Here is a 25700-nt window from a genome sequence, read left to right on the forward strand (position 1 = left end):
ACTGGGACCGTCTTCCATCTGGAAACCGCTGAGAACATGTGGATCAAGAATAGGGCTCCACAGCCACCTACAGACCCATCGCCAACACGCCACATCTGGAAGACCGTCACCCTCAAGCTACGAGGGATCGCCTAAGTAAAGTAAGTAAGTAAAAGTCTGATGAGCACTCTTTGGCAGAGGAGACTAAAGACCTTGCAGAACTACAATTCTGAGGATTCCACAGCACTGAGCCTTGGCAGTTAAAGTGGTGTCAAACGCCATTAATTCTACAGTGTAGATGCACCCTTATGAACCTGGCACACTACACTGTTACGGGGCTATCCTACCACTTTAACTGTTGTGGGTTGGTGTTACCCAGTGAACAGGCCATATCACACTGTGTGTGTGTATAACCCCCATGGATTTTATCCCATGCTAGATCATAGCTCAACATTGTAGCTAAAATACCAAAAATCGGCAACTACGAAAAACTAGCAACAACAATACACACTTGTAACATATGAGGACGAAATCTCATGATTCGCTGCGTCCATGTTAATTGCATCCATGTAAATTAGCAGTTGAAGTGGAAATACAGTGCTCTAACAATATGGTGTGTTAAGGCCCTAAGATTCTGAGCAATCAGGGTTCAAATCCAGTTTGTGGAGCTGAGCAAGTCGCATTCTCAAGAGGAACGGCCCTTCCACACAGCCCTATATCCCAGAATATCAAGGTGGGAAATTCCACATTATCTGCGTGTGGACTCAGATAACCCAGTTCAAAGCAGATATTGTGGGATTTTCTGCCTTAATATTTTGGGATATTGGGCTGTGTGGAAGGGCCCAGAGTCCACATTCAAATAATGTCAGATTTCCTGCCTTGACATTCTGGGATATAGGGCTGTGTGGAAGACCCCCAAAATAAATGGTAAATCTGTGAATAAACCCTGCCAAGATAATCTCTTTATAAGTTTCCTTAAAGCTGCCATAACTCAGAAATTACTTTAAGACAGACAACTACAAACACGCCTAGTAACATGAAGTCACCAGATCCCATCTGACCTTAGAAGATAAGCTGGGCCAGGCTGGTTGTTATCTGGACATGGGAGTGCAAATTTAATATTAAGTGTTGCAAGCTATAATTCTGAGCAAGACAATGTCAAACCCCCTTGTGAGTATTCCTTGTCTAAGAATATCCTATGAAGTCCACGGGGTCAGCATAAGATTATGGAAACAGACACTACCTTACCTCAAACATCTGGGAATAGCAGGCATGAGCTCAGAATTCTCCGTAATGAATACCTTCCATATGGCTATTGTAGTCTGTTGAAGTGGAGACATTATCTTGCAGCTGCACTTCATAGTGCCAATTACGACTCTCCACTCTGACCTGTGACAAACTGGGATCAAATCTTGGGATTTGTAGTTTGATGAAGCACCAGCATTCTTTGACAGAGAAGTCTAATGCTTTTGCAAAATGCCAGCTCCCATGATTTTCTAACAGTTGTGTTGTACGGAGGCTTTGCACAGTTGGTAAATCATCAGCAACTATAAGATTTATCAACTGAAAGATTGCAAGATCAAAAGCCCCGGGTCAGCATGAGCGGCTGACTGTAAGCCCTGTTCACTGTTTACCTAAGCAGTTCGAAACAGCTTTAGCTGTAATTAGAGAAATTAGGTACTGCTAAAAGCGGGGGAGGTGTTTTACGCCATAAAGAAAAAAAATCAGGAAATGCTGGAATGAAGAAATCCTGATGGCTCTTTGTCATAGAGGATGGAGCGACAGCACCCCCTGTGGACTCGAACCCAACCATCCATGGCATCGAAACAACACCTCCTTCTGTGCTGTCTGTCTGTGTACTGTCTATACAAAATGGCACTGAATGTTTGCCGTGTATGTGTACTTGTGATACACCCTGCGTCCCCTTCAGGGTGAGAAGGGTGGAATATAAATATATTATTATTATTATTATTATTATTATTATTGTATTAATTCTACAATAAAGCCAGAATTTGAACAAACCACAACCCTTCTATTAGGTATGAAATCCAACTATTGAGTTATGGGGAATTTTGCAAGAAAGGCTACTTAGCATCAGAGAACACACACGTGCACACACAAAAGAGTAGAGAAGATCTCTTCAATATGATATTTATTGGCTGGTTGGAAGCAATACATGGCACACAACAGCCAAGTGGCATGAAGTAACAGTCACTCTTCAGGGGAGATCTAGAAGCACCAGAAACAATTCTACAGCAAGCACTCCCACATTTCCATACTGCATTTGTGTTGTCTTTGTAGGAGTGTGAGATAGATTGTTTTGTCACCTGGGCATTACTACATCACCTTTTCACAAGTGACACATTTGTGAGACAAGCCAGAGGGATACCCCAGAGTGCCAATACGTGAGGGCAGGGTTAGGGCACAGCACAGAAGAGTAATTAGTGCAGTATGGAAATCACATTATTGTGCCAAGACTGACTGGATCAGATTTGGGGCTTTGATACAAAGATCCTAGTATGGAGGAAGATAGCACCAGGTGTTCTCACGAGCTGTGATTAGGGGTATGGCTGCATGGCTATCAGAAACAGGGGAATCAGCACCAAAACCCATAAAAGGGGATCTGTGTTCCAAAGAAGAGGAAGAAGGAAAATGATAGAAGCAAGCTAAATCAGATGTCAAAAATCCAGCAGAAGAACTATGCTATGTGCCAATGCCATTATTTAAAGAACTATTCTCAGCACATTTCGAATTACAGTATAGTGCAACTCAATCCTATACAAGTGAAGCATATCAATGTGTGGGACTGCAAACCTGAAGGCTGGAAAGTAGTGTTGCTACTGCTGCTGTTTTTCGAGAGGGATGGTTATATAACTATGACACATTTGCAAATGTTGCTTTATTTCTGCAGCTGTCAGAAGGGGATCTGGAGAAAAAATAATTATCCAGATAGGTGTCCCAAACAAAAGAAAACAAGAGGAATCTCATACCACCCATGAAAGTTGTCTAGATCCCAGTCTTTGGTCTTCCAGTTGTTTGGGACTTCCAACTCCCAGAAGCCCCAGCCAGCATTGCCAACTCTCAAAAATTCTGGGAGCTGAAATTTTAAAAAGAAACATGAAAAACCAAAGGTTGGGAATCACTAGTCTAGATGATGAGATTCCTCAGTTATAGACAGTGCTTCCAGAAGTTATGGACTACAACTCCCAGAATTCCTCAGTGGCTGGAGCATTCTGGGAATTGTAGTCTAAGTAATTACTCCAAATAAGTGGTAAGAATGCTGCACATTGCAACATGTTGGGAGACTGAGATCATTTTAAAAAGGTTTCCAAGTAAATATACTTTAAAATTCAGCTGTCAAGTTTTTATTTTCGTGACAGGAAGCTGTGACAGCAAAGAATAAAAGGCTACAAAGCATTTTGAAGACTTTGAGAAAAATGAAGTGAGACATCCAAATAATCTTGCTCACAATTTGGTTCTCGGTCACTTTCAGGCAAGTTTTCAAAAAGTTAGGATCAAGCCTTGTGAGTCTTCCCCCAAGAAGAAATTCATATTGAACGAAAAGGGAACCAAACCTACAAAGGCCTTATTAGTCAAATTCTACCACAGCAGCTATAACAACCAACATTTTCAACAGAGGACTAGCCAACTTTGTGGCAGTTATAAATGCTTCTGTAAAGTGGGGCAACCAAGGGCATTCTTACAGTGTATCCTAAAACATCGGGGAAATTATAAAAAAATAATGAAGTTGCATGTGCAAGCTTTCCAGAACGCTAGTTCCTCTCCACTTTTCTTCTCAGCTGGATGGGTCTATGCAACTAGCCTGTAACTCACCAAACCTCCATTATGTTCCTGATTTTTGTGTATTGCAACTTCCTGAACAGTTTGGCCAGAGGTGTCCCTTGGAAGCTACATTTCTCTGTGTACATTATCTTCAGACTAGCTGTACAGATACATAAATTACCTATTTTAAATAATTTGTTATTGGATGAATAGTTTCATTCATGTAGTATGGTAGCTCTACAGTAGAGATGGGAATTGCCAGATGTTCCTGATGGTGTTAGACTATAAGTCACAGCACCCATGCCATCATAGTTGATTGTGAGGAGTGATGGAATGTGTAGTTCAACATCTGGTAGACCCAGATTGCCCACTCCGTCCTTAGTTCAACAAAGGGGAAAGCAAGACCACTTCTTGATCTACTTGGCCTACTATGCTTGGCTGCTTCCAATCTCATCTGTCAATTTCCTTAACAAGCTAAATGGGAGATGAATTGAGATGTACCCTGGTAAACTGTTCCAGCTCATTGGTCACCTGCTGAAAAATGTGGTCCTAAATAAAGCATTTCAATCTACGTCAATCCATTATACTTCACTCATTAATTTGCAGTAATAACTTATGAAGAGAAGCATGAACTGCAGAAAAAGTAAATCTGGCCTGGAAATTTCTACCCTCTACCACATTGAAGATGGTCCTGACTACACTGGCAAGCCATTCAGAGAAATGGAAAAGATCAAGACCAGTGGTTCTCAACCTGTGGGTTCCCAAGAGTTTTGGCCTATAACTCCCAAAAATTCCAGGCAGTTTGCCAGCTGTCAGGAGTTTTGGGAGTTGAAAGCAAAAACATCTAGGGACTCACAGGCTGAGAAGCATGGATCAAGACTGAGTTAAATTTGCTTATCTGCAGGATCACTATGGTAGACATGAGCAAACCCCCGCACCTCACTACAGTTCCTCAATTTCTCTAACCTTTCTATCAGCAAAGGCCCATTTTCAATTGAGTTACCCATTAGACATGAGCAACACAGTCTGTTGTCCACCCTTACTCATAACCAGAGCAGTAATATACAGCAACTTTTTATTAAAATGGAGTGTCCCCGGTTTTCGAGCTGCTCTCCCAAAACTGCTTTGATCAAGGCACATGCTTTCTGTCAATATTGTTTTACCAAAAGATCTTGCCTCTATTTTGTGACTGCTGTGCTACACAGGGCAATATCAATGGCAGTGGTAGCAGAGGGCAGCTTATGGTGGGTTCAGGACCGGGGATGGAGAGGTGGAGACATCCCCCAACCCAGAGGTTACACCCCTTTAATCATAAGACTCAGAGACTGGAAAGGCGAAACAGACCTTCAAAGACATGCATCTCTCTGGTACTTTCCTGGACAGGATGCAAATGAAGGAAAGAGAAGAACTTCCCTCCAAGAGGACTCTCAGGGTTTAAGGCGGAAAGAAAGGAATTATGCATGATCCATCAACATGGCAGAGTGTGAAGGGTATGGTTGTCTTGGCCATGGCTGAGATTGGATGAGGGAGCCTGACAGGAAGGGTGTGTGGAACATTAAAGGAGGAACAGGTGGAATAAAAACAAAATTGCAGCTAATAGTATAAATGAAGTGCAGGACTAGCTTCCATTTAAGCCAATGCTTCTCAACTTGTGGGTCACCAGGAGTTCTGACCTACAACTCCCAGAAATCCCAGCTATTAGGCCAAAACATCTAGGGACCCATAGGTTGAGATCCACTGATTTAAACAGAGTGGTAAATCAACTCACAGCATTAGTCTGAACATTAAAAAGCTCTCTCCACGGTACTGAACATTTACGCAAAATATGTTCAGAACCTCAGACAGTTCTATTATATTTGAATTAAAACCCAAAGGCATCTACCACTTCACTCAAAGGAATCCATCTTGGAGAAAGGCGCCTGTCACCACTTTTGAAGATAGGATTTTTGAAAGTTGATTAAAATCTGAACACAAACAACCATTAGAAACCTGAATATGAAACACTACACTTATAAGTTCACCTTTAGCATTTATGAGAAGCTATAGCTTATGTCAGAAAAAAACATTCATGCCACTGGATTATAGATCATAAACATATCATTCTCTTGGTCCATCAAAATAAATTCTAAAAAAAATCTATAGATAACAACCTTTTTGTGTAGATTTTAATTATAGGTGTACATTGCACTTCTATTGATCAGCAGGAAGTAACCAACACCTATTTGTAACAAATCACAATTGCTGAATGTGGGCATTCCCATTTATTTATTGATTTCAAAAGTTTGAGCTCAACATGTGTGAAAGCAATGCCCACGTGTTGCTGTGTACTCTAGACCCCATTTGGTCATCTGCCTTTCTCACATCTTTGACACTGACCTAAATAAATACAAATAAAGGGGAATCCCAGTGATCTTGACTAAGAAGAGCCGAACTGACTTTGGTGCCTTTTCATGCCATGTAGAACTTGCCAAGAGGGTGTTTAGGAGTGTAGGGCTTCCTCAAGAAGATAAGGAAGTGGCCAGAGGAGAGGGGGACTACTTTGGAAGGCACTGAAATATTATCTCAGCAATACCCAAAGTTTATCTGGATCAGAAAAGGGGAGACCTCCTCTAAAGAAGAAAGGCAAAGGAAGATTACTTGAAGGCTACTCTAAGTAAATCAAACTACATTTATTTAGGATTAGGTCCTAAAAGCCCAGTTTATGAGGCTGAGGAAAGGGGGCTACCATATTAAGAGACATATATGATTTGCCTCCAAAGAAGAACTATTTCTGAAGACAAAGTAATGCTGTCCAAGAACAGAGTTACCTAAGAATTCAATTGAATCCAACTGGATGTTTAGGTTGAAAAACTGACCTCGTGACCTCGTGCTACAATCAGTGACATACTAAATCAATCAATTTCTCAGCAGCCTCTCTGTTTCCTTTTCAGTGATTTCTTGTTCAATGCAACCAACAATCTATTTTGTGTTTGGGTGCACTTGTGAAACTTAAGGAGCTTGATTATATGTCATATCTGTACAGCACTTTCAAGTGTTTAGAGTGCTTTGCATGCATTTACCTTATTGTTACCCTTACAACCTTGTAAAAGAAGTCAATGGTATTCTCCTTTGTGTTGCCGAGCTGGGAAAGCAGGGAGTGAGTTAATGAGATACTGAGGTGGAGAGAGGGAGAGAAGGATGACTGGCTAAAACCATTGGGCGAGCTCATGGCATAGGCAAGAACCAAGGATTTACTGATACATAGCTCCCACCTTGATGCGGGATGTTTTCAAAAGGAGATCAGTCGAGAATCTCTGTAACAAATAACTGGTTGCAGTGGCCAACACACAGAATTAAATGGTGACCAAATATTTGGTCCTCATCTTTGGTGTTTCTAGGTTGGTGTTGCCTGGCTGGACTTCCCAGATATTAAGAGCCTTCTATTTTGCATAACCATCAATTCTATGGACTTCTTGATCAAGGTTTTTAATCCAAACATTGCTGGCATACCTGTGCCTCAACTGGCCTGACCTGGATCAAGGAAAGAGACCTTTCTTCCCTCTGCAAGAGAATAAAGTTACAAGGTGGGTTGTAGCCTAACTGAGCAAATGGGAAAGAGTGTGGCGGAAAGAGAGGAGGCACTGGAAGGGGAGAGCAGGATGAAGAAGAGTGGCATGCTCCTCTCCCCAGCCGGTGGGCGGTTATTGCTGGCATCACAACCAGGCTGCCCTCAGGAAGGCTAGAGGTGAACATTAAGGGGTAAAACTGGTTTAGGAAGCCTGGTAGACAGTGCAGGAAGGCTGTCAGAGGTAAGAAATATTGACATCTTCGTCGTCATCATACATAAGGCCAGTGCGGCTTTGTGAGGAAATGAGGGGATCTGCTGCCGGGACTTCTTTGCACATTGGTTAGCTTTAGTGCCCTTCCCCATGGCATCTGGGAGGCACTGGGCATGACCAGAATCACTTCTCTATCTCAGCCCGCTTCTCTTTCCTGGATTCAGTCACCACCTGCAGGAGACAAAAGGGAACGCCACAGGGTCACACCAAAGAACAGTGACTGGGGAGGCGTGGCTTGAGTCCTGGACTAAGATGAAGTTGTATTAGATAAAGTTAAAGGTTTCCCCTGACATTAAATCTAGTCATGTCCAACTCTGAGAGGTGGTGCTCATCTCAATTTCTAAGCCAAAGAACCAACGTTGTCCGTAGATGCCTCCTAAGTCATGTGGCTGGCACGACTGCGTAGAGCACCGTTACCTCCTTGCCGAAGTGGTGCCTATTGATCTACTCACATTTGCATGTTTTCAAACTGCTACATTGGCAGAAGCTAGGCCTAACAACAGGAGCTCACTCCGCTTCCTGGATTAAATCTGCCAACAAGTTCGCAAGTCAGCCAGTTCGTAAGTCAGCAAGTTCGGCAGCTCAGCAGTTTAACCTGCTGTACTATGAGGGGGCCTGTTGTATGTCTGCCTTTCAGTGGTTCTCAACCTGTGGGTCCTCAGATGTTTTGGCCTTCAACTCCCAGGAATCCTAACAGCTGGCAAACTGGCTGGGATTTCCGGAAGTTGTAGGCCAAAACACTGTGACTTTAACTTTGTCACTATTTTCTCCTGGATTATATGTAATGTATTTTCCTGCTGAATAACCCAGTGAGGCTTTGAAAGTTTGCAAACTGTATTTCATGCATTGGAGCTGGCCCCAAAAAAGTTTTCAGAACTTTTGAATTTTATATTTTGCTGCACAACCAATATGGCTACCCTTAAACATATTTTCCCCTGGATTTCAAGATACCAAATTTAGCTGCAACAGGAGAATTCTAAACAAGATGAAATCAAAGGATTGGGACAACTTTTTGAAGGTTTCCACTTCCAACAAAGCTAAAACTCTTTCATTGGACTACAATTTGTTGTGTTTACCTAAAAACATAAATGCCTAGAGCAGTGGTTCCCAACCTGTGTTCCATGGACTGCAAAAGCAAAAATACGATCCACGGTCTCACTGTTACTACACCGTTGCCTCAAAACCACGTGGCAACGAGAGTGACTGGTCTTGCGAAACTCTCTTATAGTGCTAAGGCAACAGGAATGTCGGGAGGGGAGTGGCTGAATACCCAGAAAAGATTACTACTACCACATCAGCTCTAGATTATTAAATATGATTTTCTGTGAGTGAGCAGATGGCGACTACTGGATGGCATATGTTCTGTATCAGAAACTAGAGCTGATATGGTCTATCCAATGCCATCTTTTGAATCGGCACCCCAAATAACCAAACCGAATCTAAAGTTAACCAAAAACTGATTCGTAACCCTTTTGCTACTAATGTTGGAGAGTGGTCCCTGGTTAAAGTAGTCCCTGGTCAAGTGGCTCCTGGTTAAAAAAAAGGTTGGGAAACACTGGCCTAGAGATATCACTGAGTCTGTTGAACAGAGGAATCTATGTTGAATTTCTACCAATTTTATACTTCTTTGCTCCTCCCCATGACTGAGGTAAGGAGGGAATTATACAAAAAAAAACCTACTGTGTGTAGATCTATATAATCAGAATAATTAAAACAGGTTCAGAACTAAGAATTCAATGCTTTTAGAAAAGGCCAGATATATCCAGCCCTGAGCATAAAACTGGCAAGAATCAGAAGGCAATCTGGCTTCAATCTCATATAATATGATAGTTGGGAGTGAGGCTGATATATTACCTGGATTTTGGGAGTTGTAATCCAAATAAGTTGGAGCCCCAGCCCCGCCCCACCCCGCACACTTACATTCTCCTCAACATGAGAGAAAGGGAAGAAACTCACCTCTCCATCACGAGTCTCAATGGTTTTGATCAGCACAGTCTTCCTAGTATGGGTCTCTACAGTTGGCTCTGGCTCTGAAACTAGAAGGGAGAGAGTATTTAGGAAGGAGGGCCATACCATCCTCAAGATAACACCCTCCTTCCATCTCCTTAATTAAAAAAAAGATCCCTCGAGGCTGAGATATGCAACCAGAAGAATCTGGAATTGAGATTTGGGGGAGGGAGAGGCAGGGGAGGCAGCAGCAGTGTCTTCCATATCTGTTCCCAAACAGCACCCAAGATAAACAAATCTATGCTATGGAAGAAAAGAGAGAGGAGGGGAATCTACACAACACAAATTAAGCTATTAATAAGAGTATTCCAGGTGGAGTCAGCCGTGAATTATCCTTTGCCAGGGGCTATAATTAAAACAGGGCACAAGGAGAGCATCCCTAAAACATAATAACTCAAGTTTACACAAATGCACAGAATCTTATACATAGCTTGGAAAAATACTTGTTAAAATTTCAGGTCCCACCCTATATTTAGTAATGTCATGCAAGCTAGTTATTCTGGGAGCTGCAGTCCATAAAAGCAACTTTTCAAATTATAGCACTGATGGCAAGAATACCTTCGTGCCAACTCTTTCGGAAACACACCTTCCCATACAACAGCTAACCCATCCCACGTAACAAAGCAATAGGCCTACCTGTTGTTTTGATGCTGAGAGATGCCATGGATTGGACAGGCAGTGAAATCCTGCAGAGAACACACAAGTGAGTGAACAGTGTAATGTGCTTTTGCAAGATAGCCCTGCTCTGCTCTCCCTTTCAATTTTCCTGTTCATTCAAAAATGCACTGTATCCTGAAAGAGGAGAATGTTACCCTTCTCAGCAGAGAAGGATCTACATTGCCCTATATCCCAGGATGTGATCCCAGATTATCTGCTTATCCCAGATGATCTGGAAGTGTACCGTACTCATTATTTATTATTTATCAAAACATCTTAAATTGCAGTTAAAATCACAAGTAGACACATATAATCCAGTTCAAAGCAGATAATCTGGGATCACATCCTGGGATATAGGGCAGGGTAGATCCATCTTCCTTGGTGCCCACTAGATTCTATGCAAAGTTTATATGGGGGAAAATGTGGTGGGAGTAAAAAGTTGTGGATTCAATGCTGTGGTTTAGGGCTTCGACTTCACCCCTGTCTCGTACTCAATCTAATGAATACTCTGAGTGCCTCTATGCAGATTGATTATCCCTTATCTGAAATGCTTGGAAACAGAAGTATTTGGGATTTGGAATATTTGCACCTATATCATATCACATCTTGGAGATGGGATCCATATCTAAATCAAAATTCATTTATGTTCATATACACATTCAGAAGCAGGCTGAAAGTAGTTTTAGACACAACAATAGTTTTGTACATGAAACAAAGTTTGTGTATACTCAAACTTTGTGTTTTGTGTATACTCAAACTATCAACTATGTCTGCCACCCATGTATCAGATTTCAATCTGTATCAACTTGGCTCCTCTAAATGGCCAGATTTACCACTTCAGCTGTTGTATTATAGTGTCCATGACACAGAATTCCAGATATGCCCAGAAAGGTTGGAGACTTTGGCTAGAGGGGAGTTCCTACCTACTAGTTACCCACCTGCTCTCCTCCCCTTCTAGCAGCTTCCGGTAGGTGGCTATCTCAATGTCCAGAGCCATCTTGACATTCAGCAGGTCCTGGTATTCCCTCAGGTGACGGGCCATCTCTTCCTTCATGTGGTGAATCTCCTGCTCCAACCGTGCCACATTATCCTGGTATGAGGCCACTTCAGCCCCATACTGGTCCTCCAGATCCCTCATCTGCCTCAGCAAGGCTTCATTCTGGCAAGGCAAGCAGTACTGGGGTTTAATTCCTTTTTTAAAAAAACTTAAGCCCAGGTGATGTAGGCAAAACCCCACAATCTCAGAGCAAATGACTGGTTTCTGAGAGCTTTTTAACTTTGATAAGAGCAAACTTAGGCCTGTGTGAGAAAGGTAAGGGATAAATCAAATAAGTAAACATATGCAGACAGTCCCCAAATTACAAAAAAGCTGGAATGTGTCCAGAGGAGGGCGACTAAAATGATCAAGAGTCTGGAGAACAAGTCCTATGAGGAGCAGCTTAAAGAGCTGGGCATGTTTAGTCTGCAAAAGAGAAGGCTGAGAGGAGACATGATGAGGGCCATGTATAAATATGTGAGGGGGAGTCATAGGGAGGAGGGAGCAACCTTGTTTTCTGCTGCCCCGGAGACTAGGACACACTGGAACAATGGCTTCAAACTACAGGAAAAGAGATTCCACCTGAACATGAGGAAGAACTTCCTGACTGTGAGAGCTGTTCAGCAGTGGAATGCCCTGGAGTGTGGTGGAGTTAAGTGTTAATAGTGTTTGTTTTTATAACTTTTATGTGATATTGTTTTTATACTCATGCACCGTTTATGTTATATACTACACTTGTAGTGCCTTGGAAGCCACCCTGAATCCCTTTGGGGAGATGGTGGTGGGATATAAATGATGATGATGATGATGATCTCAATGAAGAAGGCAAGGGGCTTCTTCTAGCATGAGACAGGGGAGACTACTCACTGTTCCTTTGAGTCCATCCACCTCGCAAGTGAGACTCTGGATCTGGCGACGAGATTCATTCATCTCATGTTTGGCTTGGCGGAGTGCCTCATGGTTCCGGTTGGCTGCATCCGAAAGGTCGGCAAACTGAAAAAGATTAAGAGATTGGGGGGGGGGGGGGGGTGAGGATTGTGTCAAGACAAAGGGAGGCCCAAAAGCAAAAGAGGGAGTGGTTTTCTTGTTAGGCAGAAGCATTTGGCTCCAGCCAGCCAGGCAGGAGTGCTGAGTGAATCTGGAGATCATAACAGTTGTTCTGGTTATTAAGGCCAGTCTGAAACATTGGATGTCCCCTGTGGCTAAGAATGTGAGGGATATAAAAGCTCCCTGAGAGTGAGACAGTTTAGCCCAGTAATATCAACCCAATGCAATACAGTAGGGTCTTGCATATCCAACATAAACGGGCCGGCAGAACGTTGGATAAGTTAAAATGTTGGATAATAAGGAGTGATTAAGGAAAAGCCTATTAAATGTCAAATTATGTCATGATTTTACAAATGAAGCCCCAAAACATAATGTTTTACAACAAATCAACAGAAAAAGCACAGTAACTTTATGTAGTAATTACATCAGTACACAGTAACATTATGTAGTAATTACTGTATTTACAAATTTAACACAAAAACATCGCAATGTATTGAAACAGCTGTGGATTTGGGTGGGAGGCAGATTGCGTTGGATAATACAGAATGTTGGGTGAGCCAAGGTTGGATAAGCAAGACTCTACTTTTTACTCTGACTGGCATTTGTTTCCCAAGGTTATTCCTACCAAGGGGCACTTTCTCCTTCTGAACTGCAACTTACAGGGTTTGTACCTGTGACTTTCCCCACACACCCTCCTCCACAATGCCACCAGACACTTGTCTTGTTTATGATTCCCAACTATCAGGTATCTCATTCATCTGTCCCATAGTAGTCAAGGCAGAAGATATGGGGTTTTCACAGGTTTCTCCTTGCAGAAGTTCCATAGAAAATTTCATGACCAAGGAGACATCTGAACCTAGACTATTTCTTTCAGGATGTAACTCACGCATCCACACCCCATAATCCCCTCCAGTTTAGGTACCTTGGATTTGTACCATTCTTCAGCCTCCTGAAGATTCTTGACGGCGATGCTCTCGTATTGGGTGCGGATGTCTCGCAGGGCAGCTGTCAGGTCCGGCTTGGCCTGTTCCACCTCCACTTGCACTTGCTGCTGGCTATGAATGCTCACCTGCATGTCGTTCATCTCCTATATGAGTCCGGCCCATGGGGAACATGGCAGAGATATACAAGGATGCATCAGTTGTGAGAAATGATGGATGCATGGCTGAGCATACAGAAAAAGGGAGCACAAAGCACAAAATCCCACTTCAGCACACGTACAACACAGTGACATTACACATGGCAACGAAACTGTGAAAGCACCACAAAAATAGCATTTCACAGAAGTAAAGATAGCGCAAGAGAGCTGTTCGCCCACGAAGGAGCTATCAGGCTAGCAGACAAAAAACAAAATAAAAACAAACCACCCACAGCGTGGCTGATTTTCTCAGTGAGATCAACTCTGTGAATCTACACACACAGGGCAGAATCCTGTTGGGAACACATGTACGCTCTATGGAAACATACATCCTTTTATAATTATTGCAAAAGGAGCTATTTCAATGTCTTCTCACCCCACCCTGTAAACCTGCTGCAAATGGCAAGCTAGATTATTCAATGGGCAGAGGAGCAGCCATTTAGGGGCTAGAGCAGTGGTTCTCAACCTGTGGGTCCCCAGATGTTTTGGCCCTCAACTCCCAGAAATCCTACCAGCTGGTAAACTGGCTGAGATTTCTGAGAGTTGTAGGCCAAAACACCTGGGGACTCACAGGGTGAGAACCACAGGGCTAGAGGGAGTTGTGGGACATCACAACAGTATCTGGGAAGGGGGGGGGGGAAGCAACTCTCTCCTCTTGAATCTACTTGCAGATCTGGAAGAGAGTGGCTGCTGCTGTTACTCATGGCTGCAGCTAGATGGTTCCTGCTGTTTTGTACTTTTGCTAGAGTAAGTACGGAGGGATAAAAATGAAGACATTGCACCCTAATATGAATTCTACCCCTCAATTATTTCTTCTATTTCTTGTGTTCCTTGGTCACATTGCCTACCTCTTTTCTTTGGATGCCTGAATTATGTTTCTAAATCCTCCACTGAAGTGTCAAGTTGTTATGCTGTATGCCATCAAGTAAATTCTGACTTACGGTGACCCTAAGGTGAATCTGTCACAGGATTTTCTAGCAGAGCATGGCATCCATTAGTTTCTATAGCTGAGCAAGATTTAAACCCTGTTGTTACAGTGCCCTTGTGCCACACTCAAACCACTATGTTACTCTTACTACAGTGCCAGAAATGTGTGGGCTAAAATACCATTCCAATGGAAGCAGAACTCTTATTTGGAGGAAGAAACACTTTCATTTTGCCTCAGCCGTGATCCAGCCACTAAGTGGTCAAAGCAATGCACACCTGACATTTCAGGCACAAATGTCCAGGATTTTGGACTGTGCAGTGTAGGATTATGGCCATAAAAGGCTGATAGAAAATATTCTGCCACACATCCATGGATCTCCATGGAAGCTGAAAGTACATAGTACCCACTAGCTGGCAAATACGCACCCTACTTAGGGCTTCTCTAGACATCCCACATCCTGAAAATACCTTGTCTGGGGACTAGCTTTCCCTAACCAAGTGATGCACAAATGGTGCAACCAAGGCAGTTCTCCTGATACCCTGAATACTATTTTTTTTAGAAATCAGGTAAGATAAAAAATGAATAAATGCAATAAGTCAAGGTACACTCAATTCTGATGGCAGGCCTACCTCCTCATGCACTTTCTTGAGGAATTCAATTTCATCCATGAGGGATTCAATCTTGCGTTCCAGTTCCAGGCGAGAAAGGGTGGCATCATCCACATCCTACAATGAAAAACAACAGGCAGAGCCACGGGTAACTTATCCATCTTTTTCCATTTTCACTTAAAGAAACAGTGAATGGTAAGTGGTACCCAGGTGGCCTGGGTGGTTTTGAGGAGATGGGACGCAAATCCTTGACTCAGCACAACTAGGGAAGACTTCAGAGCTACCAAAAATGCATTCAAGAACTTGGCCTGAGCCATGACATACAAGTGGCTCTTTGAAAAGAAATGCATAAGTGGATGCAATTGTCCATAAGTGGACTGTTTGTAAAGAGAAGTGTGGACTGGTGACAAGCAGACAAACAAGCCATTCCTTAAGTCAGTCTCATCAATGGGTTTACTCACTTTGCGGAACAGAACCAGATTATTCTCAGCATCTTCACGCTTGTGCAATTCCTCATCCAGCCTGCAGAGGACAGAGAGTGACAAAAAGCTGCAAACAGGACTTGCTTTCCTTCTCTACAAAGGACCAGACTGCAACCCCAACTTTGACCATGCTTCTCTCTACCCAACACACTGCACTCTTATGTCAGGAAGAGTTCCACCCACCCTCCTTTGGACACTCTATAAACTTGTTCTGTAACCCTTTTTTGCTGCCATCCACCATTGCACATATTATGAAAGTTACCTATATCAGCATTAGGAAATACGGGGGTCTAATGGATACACTTTTCTCTCCTGTCCACTATCTCATCCTGACCAAGGCCAACCATCATGGGATCCAAATTTCTAATCTTTCCTTGACTTTCTGCCTCCGAAAGAGAAGAGAAAGGGAGGAAAGGGCAGGGAGGGGGCTTGGGGAGAACCCCCTCCCTCCTGGTCTGACCACACCACCTCGGCCCACCATGCAGCCCACAAGTTAGAAATTTTGTCCATGACTAATCTATTGCCTTAGGGGTATCTAGGTTCCTATACTTGGCACTGTAGAGAATGTAAGAAACATGGCTACTCAATGCAGTTGAACTCCCACTCCCGTTATATTTCAACATTAGCTATAAGAGCTAGGACTGATGGGAGTTTCAATCCAATGCTACTGCAGAAGTAATACTTCACAATCCTGTGATAAGGAACATGGGAGAAAGTATGTCTGATTGGGGAGCTTTGACTACAGGAGGAGATGCAAGTCTGATCAAATTAAACTAATTACAAAAAACACTTAATGGGTATTCCTAGTATCTAATTCTTTTTGTATAGGGTTAATATCTATTATCCACCTTTGGATAAAATTGGGGGGGGGGGGGGAATCCAAAAGCGGTGCAACTCCCATAGGGTCACACCCTTCTCTTCTGATGCATCACCCCATTTGCTACGCACACAACTTAGAAGAGGATGAAAATATTAAAGAGGAGCACGCTGGAGGGTTTTCACACCCCACATCAAGAGTGTCTCTCTCTTTCCTTGCTTCCAATCTCTTATGCTTCCCTTCCCTCTTCTCCCACTCCTCCATCTGCCGCAGCATGCCAGGATGCGGAAACGCAAACCCCACCCCATGGAGCCTTGGGGGAATGCAGTCCTGGTTCCTTTTTCCTGTGGCTTGGTTCCTCCTATATATCTCCGTCTTTGGAGAAACAGCTGTAGTGTAATGTGCACAAAAGCTTGCCTGTGATTAAAAAGCCTCACAGAACTAGTTGGGGAACTGTTAGTGCTCCCTTCACTCTAAGACACTGCTGCAGGTACCCCACCCACATTGATATCTGATGTATGTGACTGATATTTGCTGGATGTGACTGCTTTGCCACTCACACCAATTGTCATTCCTCCATTGCCACCCTATCACCACCAGAGCAGAGCCCCCAGTGGCACAATGGGTTACAACCTTGTGCCAGCAGGACTGCTGACCAAATCCCAGGAGAGCGGATTGAGTTCCCTCTGTCAGCTCCAGCTTCCCAAGTGGGGACATGAGAGGAAACCTCCCACAAGAATGGTAAAACATCAAATATCTGGGTGTCCCCTGGACAACGTCATTGCAGATGGCCAATTCTCTCACACCAGAAGCTAATTGCAGTTTCTCAAGTCACTCCTGGCATAAAAAAAAAACCCTCCAGAGCTCGGACGATGGCAGCTCCCTAACTAAAACCATGGATGGCACTACCACCCTGCTCTACAAAAAGGCTTCCCTCCTCCCTTCTGTGCCCCATCCATACATCCCATGGGTGCCACAAAGCCAAAGGAGAAGGTCCATACCATAAAGGTCCACCTCTCCTCCTGCCACACCCCACTACCCTCTGCTGGTTCCTCCCAAGCACTGGGCTCCACTGCCCCACCCTAGAAAAGAATAAGCTTTTTTTCTGGACACCTGGATGTTTTCCCTTGTCGTACTTTGACATCCACCCCTGCCCTGTGATGTCTTGATAGACACATCCCACCCTTTCTGCCTCCTTCTTTGAAATGATCTGGGATCAATTTTTTTCCAGAATGCTCACCTTTCTCTGGGGATGTCACCTACAAATCCCCACCCACTTGCCTTGCATCCCTGTCCCAAAAATTTGGGTTTCACATCTCTCCCTGCCTGACGTTCTGATGGAAACAAAATGTAAGCATGAAAAGGTAGAAAGCTGCAACCTTCCTAAACCATCCTCTCAAATCCCTGGTTCCAAGTTTTAAGTCCCAGATCTACAAATGATTGATGAGAATAAAGCTCCGGTGTATTCAGCTGGGCTCATGCTCACAAAAGTGTCCCTAACCATGCAGTCACAATCTCTGTACAGTTACAGACCCTTCATCAGTACTGGTGTGCCATCCCACAGGCATTCCCTACAAACATCTGGGCATTCCCTATGCAACATCCTTGCAGTCAGCCAACTCTCTCACACCAGAAGTTACTTGCAGTTTCTTAAGTCACTCCTGACATGAAAAAATCCAAATGGGTCTACTGCTGCCCAGGGTTACACCATTATAACCCACACATTGGTCATTAATGTCTAGAACTGAGATACAACTAGCAATTCCTTTATATGGGCTGGAGATTAATGTGGCTCCCAGCACAGGGCAGTCCCTTGGCTACTGGATTTTTCCATCAAGTTCAAACACTCAGGATGCAAAACTCTAACTATTCTAACAGATTCAACATTTGCTTTATGTGCCGTTAGAACACTTGCTCTACATACTGCATGAAAATGAGCAAGCATGACACATTTACTTGGCTCCTGGTTGTTTACTGATCTTGTACTGCATTGCAGAACTTGCACATCATTATTAATAGTGTCTAGTTGTTGTGGCTGTTTTGCATCCTTTTATTTCTCTGGAAATCAAGGAAACTAAGACTAGAGGATCCCAATTCACTCCTGTGTATTTCTTGAGCTGTCCAGCACCAGGGCTATCTCTGTCAATCTCTTTCCCTCCCTTCTGCTCAGGATGAGAGGAAGAAGGGGGTAACTGTGTTGTTGAGGGCTTTCATGGCCAGAATCACTGAGTTGCTGTGAGTTTTCTGGGCTATATGACCATGTTCCAGAAGCATTATCTCCCGATGTTTCTCCCACATCTATGGCAGGCATCCTCAGAGGTTGTGAGGTCTGTTGCAAACTAGGACAAGGAAATTGTGGGTGAAACATCAGGAGAGAATGCTTCTGGAACATGGCCATACAGCCCAGAAAATTCACAGCAACCCAAGGGGCTAACTGACTCTCTTATGTAATCCAAGACATACACACACATATATATACACCTTTGTTTGATGTTAATCTCCATTTTTGCCTTGTTGTAACAACCCATAGCTTACAAAAGGACCGGGAATCTCAGGATCAGGCAAATTTTCCCCTTTCTTTGGACTCTATAGTCAGTGTTTGCATGAAAGGCAGCAAGAGCAGCAGAGTAGTTCCCTCTTCTAAAACTAAGAGGACTGGCTGAGATTACTGAATGGTAAAATGGCAGCAAGGAAGACACTCTGCATATATTCAGAGACATCTCTTCATCCTGGACTCAAAACTAAATATTATTACATTTTGCAAAAAGAAAGGAAAAGAATTTACAGGAGCCTTTGCAATTGGATCTTTATTTGTCAGAGGCTTTTTTTTAATGTAAATCTCTAGTAATAGTTATCATGCTAGGAGGAGTAACAAAACAATACCTCACTAGGAAGGAAGAATATAATTACATATGATTGTCTTCCATTCAAAGAAGGGGAATTCAAACCAATGAGAAAGAATGAGTGCAATTAGGAATTAACATTGTACTACTTTGTAATTATACAAGCAATGTTTGTATATATGTAAATGGGGGGGTGCTAGTAAAGAAATCAAGTAATGATGTGAGCTGGGAAAGTATGAAAGATGTGAATGATATTCATGTGAAAACGTAATAAAGCATTAGAAACAAAAAGATAAAAAACTGAACTTTACTTGGGGAAACAGATTGAAATGAAGCCCTAGGCTGTATTCTCTCCCTGTTAGGACTGTTAGGACTGCTAGAAGTTGGAATCCGCAAGATGGAGTAAGCTTCCATCTGTCAGCTCCAGCTTCTAATGCAGGAACATGAGAGAAGCTTCCCACTAGATGGTAAAACATATAGGTGTCCTTGCAGATGACCAATTCTCTCATACCAGAAGCGACTTGCAGTTTTTCAAGTCACTCCTGACATTAAAAAAAATTCTGACAGAAAATTTGCCCCTACCAAAAAAAAAACCCCCACTAATGTCAAGGTCCATGGGCTGAATCTGACCTGCCATGTTATGTTATGTGGCCCTTCAGATTGTGGACTGCAATTCCTGTATTCCTCCTCATTAAACATCATGACTAAAGCTATGAGAGGGGTTGTAATACAGTAATATCTGAGAGACTGCAGTTTGTTCTGTTTAATCAGGAGACTGGGGGTTGGATTTAGATACAATATTTGGAGATATTCTTTTACAAGGTCCTTTAACCTTTCCCCAACCTCAGAGACCCAAGTGTTGTTGGGTTGCAATTCCCATTATCCTCAAGCTGGCTAACCAAAAAAGATGGAATTAGTTGTTCCAATAACATCTAGCGACCCAAATTGCGCTAAAACTAAAGAAACAAGTATCATGTAAAAAAAATTATAGTTGGCCGTCTATATCTACGGATTCTTCATCCATGGATACAAAATGCTGTTGAAGGCAGGATGATGTGCCCTTTGAGGAAAATGAGTTTGACACTCTTAGTTTACAGGCTGAAACTGGCGAGAGAAGGCCAAAAAATGTCTGAGGAAGCGGGTTGTTCTCCTTTTATTCCCCTCAGGAGGGAGGGAAAGCATGGAGGGGGCCTCTCCATCTCTCCTTTCTCTCTCCACCCTTCCCTGAATTAATGAATTCTGCAATGGAGGTGCACTTTCCACCCGCCTTCACTGAAAGTCGGCTAGAGAAGACCACAAATCCTTTGGGCTAGTGGGTGGTTCTGGCTTTTTCCCTATGGGGGGATGGGAGGAAGAGGGGGGCTCTCTCCTCCCCCACCCCATTCCATTAATAGATCGCAGTGGAGATGTGCCCCTATTCACTCCCACCAGCACTCACTGAAGGCGGGGGTTGGAGAAGGCAAAGGAGACATGAGGGAATAAGAACATCCCTCTCTCCCTCCATTAGCTAATTCTTCAGAGTTCTTTTTCAAGCCATCTCTGCCCAACTATAACTCCCTGTGTTGTCGAAGGCTGTGTTGTTGATGGCTGGAATCGCTGGGTTGTGTGTGAGTTTTCTGGGCTGTGTGGCCATGTTCCAGAAGCATTCTCTCCTGACATTTCACCCACATTTATGGCAGGCATCGTCAAAGGTTGTGAGGTTTGTTGGAAAGTAGGCAAATGAGCTGTGGAAGGTCCAGGATGGGTGAAAGAACTCTGTTGGAGGCAAGTGTGAATGCTTCAATTAATCACCTTGATTAGCATTGAAAAGCCTTGCAGAAATGCCTCCCAACAAAGCCCCCCAGGCAGTAAGAGGCCAGACCTTGAAACTGCTAGGCCATTAAGTGCTAATTAAGGTGGCCAATTGAAACATTCACACTTGCCTCAAACAGACAAAAGTTCTTTCTCCCACCCTGGACATTCCACAGATATATAAACCTCCCTTGCCTAGTTTCCAGTATACCTCAACTACCTCTGAGGATGCTTGCCATAGATGTGGGAGAAACATCAGGAGAGAATTCTTATGGAACATGGCCATACAGCCCACAAAACTCACAGCAACCCAGAAATAATATAGTTTGGTACCACTTTAATGACTCAGTACTTTGGAGTCATGAGAGTCTGCCAAAGAATGCTACGATCCCCACCAAACTACACATCCCACGATTCCATAGCATGGAGCCATGCAGTGAAAGATGACAAGACCCTAGCCAATGTAAACTTCCTCCCAATGCCAAGGCTTCTTTTTCCCACTCACAACCCCTTTCCTCACTTGCCTAGTGTCCAACAGACCCCTCAACCTCTGAGGATGCCTGCCATAGATGTGGGCAAAAGATCAGGAGAGAATACTTCTGGAACATGGCCATACAGCCCGGAAAGCTCACAGCAACCTATAACTGCCTGGATCCCACAGAACTGCCCCGAGATCTGATCCCAGAGTAGCTGGCAGTGCAGACTCATATAATCCTGTTCAAAGTAGATAATCTGGGATCAGATCTTGGAATCTAGGGCAGTGCAGATCCAGCCTCAGTGGCTCATTTTGGTTCTGTTTTTGCCACCTGAATCATCTACAGAAGGGGCAATTGTGTGCAGTTAAGTCAGTGAGCATCTCCCTGTGTGCTGCTCCTGCAGCAGAGATGCACCCCTCTTGGTTCTGAATGAAAGTGGGCTGGGATCTAGGGCAGTGCAGATCCAGGCAAAGTGTGCTAATTCTGCAGTGGAGATGCACCTCTCTTTGCTCTAGTAAAGGTAAAGGTTTTCCCCTGACATCAAGTCCAGGCATGATTGACTCTGGGGAGGGGGGGGGAGACTCATCTCCATTTCTAAGCCAAAGAGCTGGCATTGTCCATAGACGCCTCCAAGGTCATGTGGCTGGCATGACTGCACGGACTGCCCTTACCGTCCCACAGAACTGGTACCTAGTGATCTACTCACATGTTTTCATACTGCTATGTTGGCAGAAGCTCCCCGGATTTGAACCACCAACCTTTTGGTCAGCAAGTTCAGCAGCTTAATACCTATTAATCTACTCACACTTGCATGCTTTTGAACTGCTAGGTTGGCAGAAGCTGGGGCTAACAGTGGGAGCTCACACCTCACTCATTGGATTCAAACCACCAACCTTTTGTTCAGCAAGTTCAGCAGCTCAGCGCTTTAACCCGCTGCGCCACTTCTAAGCCGAAGAGCCGGCATGGTCCATAGACACCTCCAAGGTCATGTGGCTGGCCTGACTGCATGGAGTGCCCTTACCTTCCTATAGAGGCGGCACCTAGTGATCTACTCACATGTTTTCGAACTGCTAGATTGGCAGAAGCTCCCTGGATTTGAACCACCAACCTTTTGGTCAGCAAGTTCAGCAACTCAGCGCTTTAACCCACTGCACCACTTCTAAGCTGAAGAGCCGGCATGGTCCATAGACGCCTCCAAGGTCATGTGGCTGGCATGACTGCATGGAGTGTCTTTACCTTCTCATCAGAGTGGTACCTATTGATCTACTTGCATGTTTCGAACTGCTAGGTGGGCAGAAGCTGGGGCGAACATTGGGAGCTCACCCCGCTCCCCGTATTCAAACCACCAATCTTTCAGGAAGTTCAGCAGCTCAGTGGTTTAACCCACTGCGCCACCGGGGATCTAGGGCACCCCTCTTGGCTCTGAATGAAAGTGGGCTGGAGAAGGCCAAAGAGATGGCGGGAATAAGAGCATGAGGGAGGTGAGGAGGAGGAAGTTTCCTCGCCTCAGCTATTTCTGTCCCCTCCTTGCCTGCCTTCCTGCCTCCTGCTGAGTGGTAGGGGGCTGCTGACCTCTGCTTGAGGGCGGCGAGGTCCTCGGCCAGGTTGTCCCTCTCGACCTGGAGGCGGTCTCGGTCCTGCCCGAGGGCCTCGACCTGGGCGCGGAGCTGTCGGAGCTGCTCGTGGAGGAGGCGGTGGGCGCGGGCGGGGGCCTCCTGGGCGCGGCTCTGGCCCAGCTCGGCCGCCAGCGCCGCGTTCTGCGTCTCCAGGAAGCGCACCTTCTCGATGAAGCTGGCGAAGCGGTCGTTCAGCTCCTGCAGCTCCTGCTTCTCGTTGCTCCGCGTCGCCAGGAACTCCTGGTTCACCGCCTCCGCCACCGAGAAGTCCAGCTTCTCCGCCGCCAACGCCGAAGAGGACGACGAGTAATAGCGCTGCGGAGAAGCCGAGGAGAGCGGCGTGCTGGAGCGCAAGTAGAGGTTGCTCGTGCCGCCGCCGCCGCCGGTGCGGTAAGAGCGCAGAGAGGCTCCCGGGGAAGAAGAGGACGCGCTGAGGAAGCGCGAGGAAGAGGCCACGCGGGAGGAGGAGGAAGCGTAGGACCCCGGCGCGGGGCCGAAGGTGCGGCGGTACGAGGTGGAGGCGCGCAGGTGGCTCATGGCGGCGGATGGAGAGGGATGCAGGCTCAGCGAGAAAGAGAGAGAGAGCGAGAGAGAGAAGAGGCTCGGTCCTGATGCAGAGGAGGAGGAGGAGAAGGCGCCGGCTTCAAGGATGCCGCTTTATAGTCCCCGGATGGAGAAAGGAGGGGGCTGGAGGGGCTGCCAGTGGCTCCTCCTCTCCTGGCTGCGGCCCAGAGCCCCGCATTGCAGCCGGACCGAGGCAACACCCGCCCTGCAAAGAGGCCACCCTCTTCCCTTTGGCCCCTCAGGGCGACTCCCATTTTGGCCCTTCTCCCCCAAAACTAAGACACCCCCCCCCCCCCCGTTGCGCCAGAGGAAAGGGCACTTTCCCCACCCATGTGCCTGGAAAGAGAGAAAGAATGCAGGTGGGCTGCCAGTGCCTCCATCCTCTCATAGAATCCTAGAAGAGTTGGAAGAGACCTTACGGGCCATCCAGTCCAACCCCATTCTGCCAAGAAGCAGGAAAATCGCATTCAAAGCACCCCCGACAGATGGCCATCCAGCGTCTGTTCAAAAGCTTCCCTAGAAGGAGCCTCCGCCAGTCATAGAATCCTAGAGTTGGAAGAGACCTCCTGGGCCATCCAGTCCAACCCCCTGCCAAGAAGCAGGAAAATCACATTCAGAGCACTCCCGACAGATGGCCATCCAGCCTCTGTTCAAAAGCCTCCATAGAAGGAGCCTCCACCAGTCATAGAACCCTAGAAGAGTTGGAAGAGACCTCCTGGGCCATCCAGTCCAACCCCATTCTGCCAAGAAGCAGGAAAATCGCATTCAAAGCACCCCCGACAGATGGCCATCCAGCGTCTGTTCAAAAGCTTCCCTAGAAGGAGCCTCCGCCAGTCATAGAATCCTAGAGTTGGAAGAGACCTCCTGGGCCATCCAGTCCAACCCCCTGCCAAGAAGCAGGAAAATCACATTCAGAGCACTCCCGACAGATGGCCATCCAGCCTCTGTTCAAAAGCCTCCATAGAAGGAGCCTCCACCAGTCATAGAACCCTAGAAGAGTTGGAAGAGACCTCCTGGGCCATCCAGTCCAACCCCATTCTGCCAAGAAGCAGGAAAATTGCATTCAAAGCACACCTGCCAGATGGCCATCCAGCCTCTGTTCAAAAACTTCAAAAGAAGGAGCCTCCATCACACTCCAGGCCAGAGAGTTCCACTGCTGAACAGCTCTCACAGTCAGGAAGTTCTTCCTCATGTTCAGATGGAATCTCCTTTCTTGTTGTTTGAAGCCATTGTTCCGCGTCCTAGTCTCCAAGGCAGCAGAAAACAAGTTTGCTCCCTCCTCCCTATGACATCATCTCATGTATTTATACATGGCTATCATGTCTCCTCTCAGCCTTCTCTTCTTCAGGCTAAACATGCTGAGCTCTTTAAGCTGCTCCTCATAGGGCTTTTCCTCCAGACCCATGATCATTTTAGTCGCCCTCCTCTGGACACATTCCAGCTTGTCAATATCTCTTTTCAATTGTGGTGCCCAGAATTGGACACAATATTCCAGGTGTGGTCTAAGCAAGGCAGAATAGGGAGGTTGCATGACTTCCCTGGATCTAGTAGACACTTGACTCCTATTGATGCAGGCCAAAATCCCATTTACTTTTTTTGCCGCCGCAGCACATTGTTGGCTCATGTTTAACTTGTTGTCCACAAGGACTCCAAGATCTTAGAGTCATAGAATCCTAGAGTTGGAAGGGACCTCATGGACCATCCAGTCCAACCCCCTGCCAAGAAGCAGGGCAATTGTGTTCAAAGCACCCATCCAGCCTCTGTTTAAAAGCCTCCATAGAAGAAGCCTCCACCACTCCAACACATAAGGCTTCTTTCTCCTTCACTCATCTCAAATGTGGGGTGAACTAGCTCTTCTGCAAGGTGAGATTACATTCTAGGCAAAAACAACACGTCTTCCAATCAAATGACTCTTCTTTTATTCTATGGCAGCATTTTTCAACCTGGGGGTCGGGACCCCGGGGAGGGTCACGAGGAGGGTTTCAAAGGCATCGGCAATGACCATCAGAAAACACTGATGGTCTTAAGAACCCCTTTGGCAGCAACTATAACTCCCAAATGACAAAATCAATCCTCCCAATCCCACCAGTATTCAAATGTGGATGTATCA

The 25700-nt window shown here is 45.1% G+C and overlaps 1 protein-coding gene across 1 annotated transcript; it reads right to left on the reverse strand.

Annotated features, from left to right (window-relative positions):
* Positions 1-2114: 2114 nt before the first annotated feature.
* Positions 2115-23717, reverse strand: PRPH (peripherin). Its single transcript, XM_060763922.2, has 9 exons — positions 22983-23717; positions 15463-15523; positions 15023-15118; positions 13250-13414; positions 12148-12273; positions 11183-11403; positions 10224-10273; positions 9537-9616; positions 2115-7751 (listed from the first exon to the last, which is right to left on the reverse strand). The coding sequence occupies exons 1-9, from the start codon at positions 23561-23563 to the stop codon at positions 7704-7706; spliced, it is 1428 nt and encodes a 475-aa protein (XP_060619905.1). The 5' UTR covers positions 23564-23717; the 3' UTR covers positions 2115-7703.
* Positions 23718-25700: the final 1983 nt, after the last annotated feature.

The sequence above is a fragment of the Anolis sagrei genome, chromosome 2 (genome assembly GCF_037176765.1).
Source record: "Anolis sagrei isolate rAnoSag1 chromosome 2, rAnoSag1.mat, whole genome shotgun sequence".
Classification (NCBI taxonomy): domain Eukaryota; kingdom Metazoa; phylum Chordata; class Lepidosauria; order Squamata; family Dactyloidae; genus Anolis; species Anolis sagrei.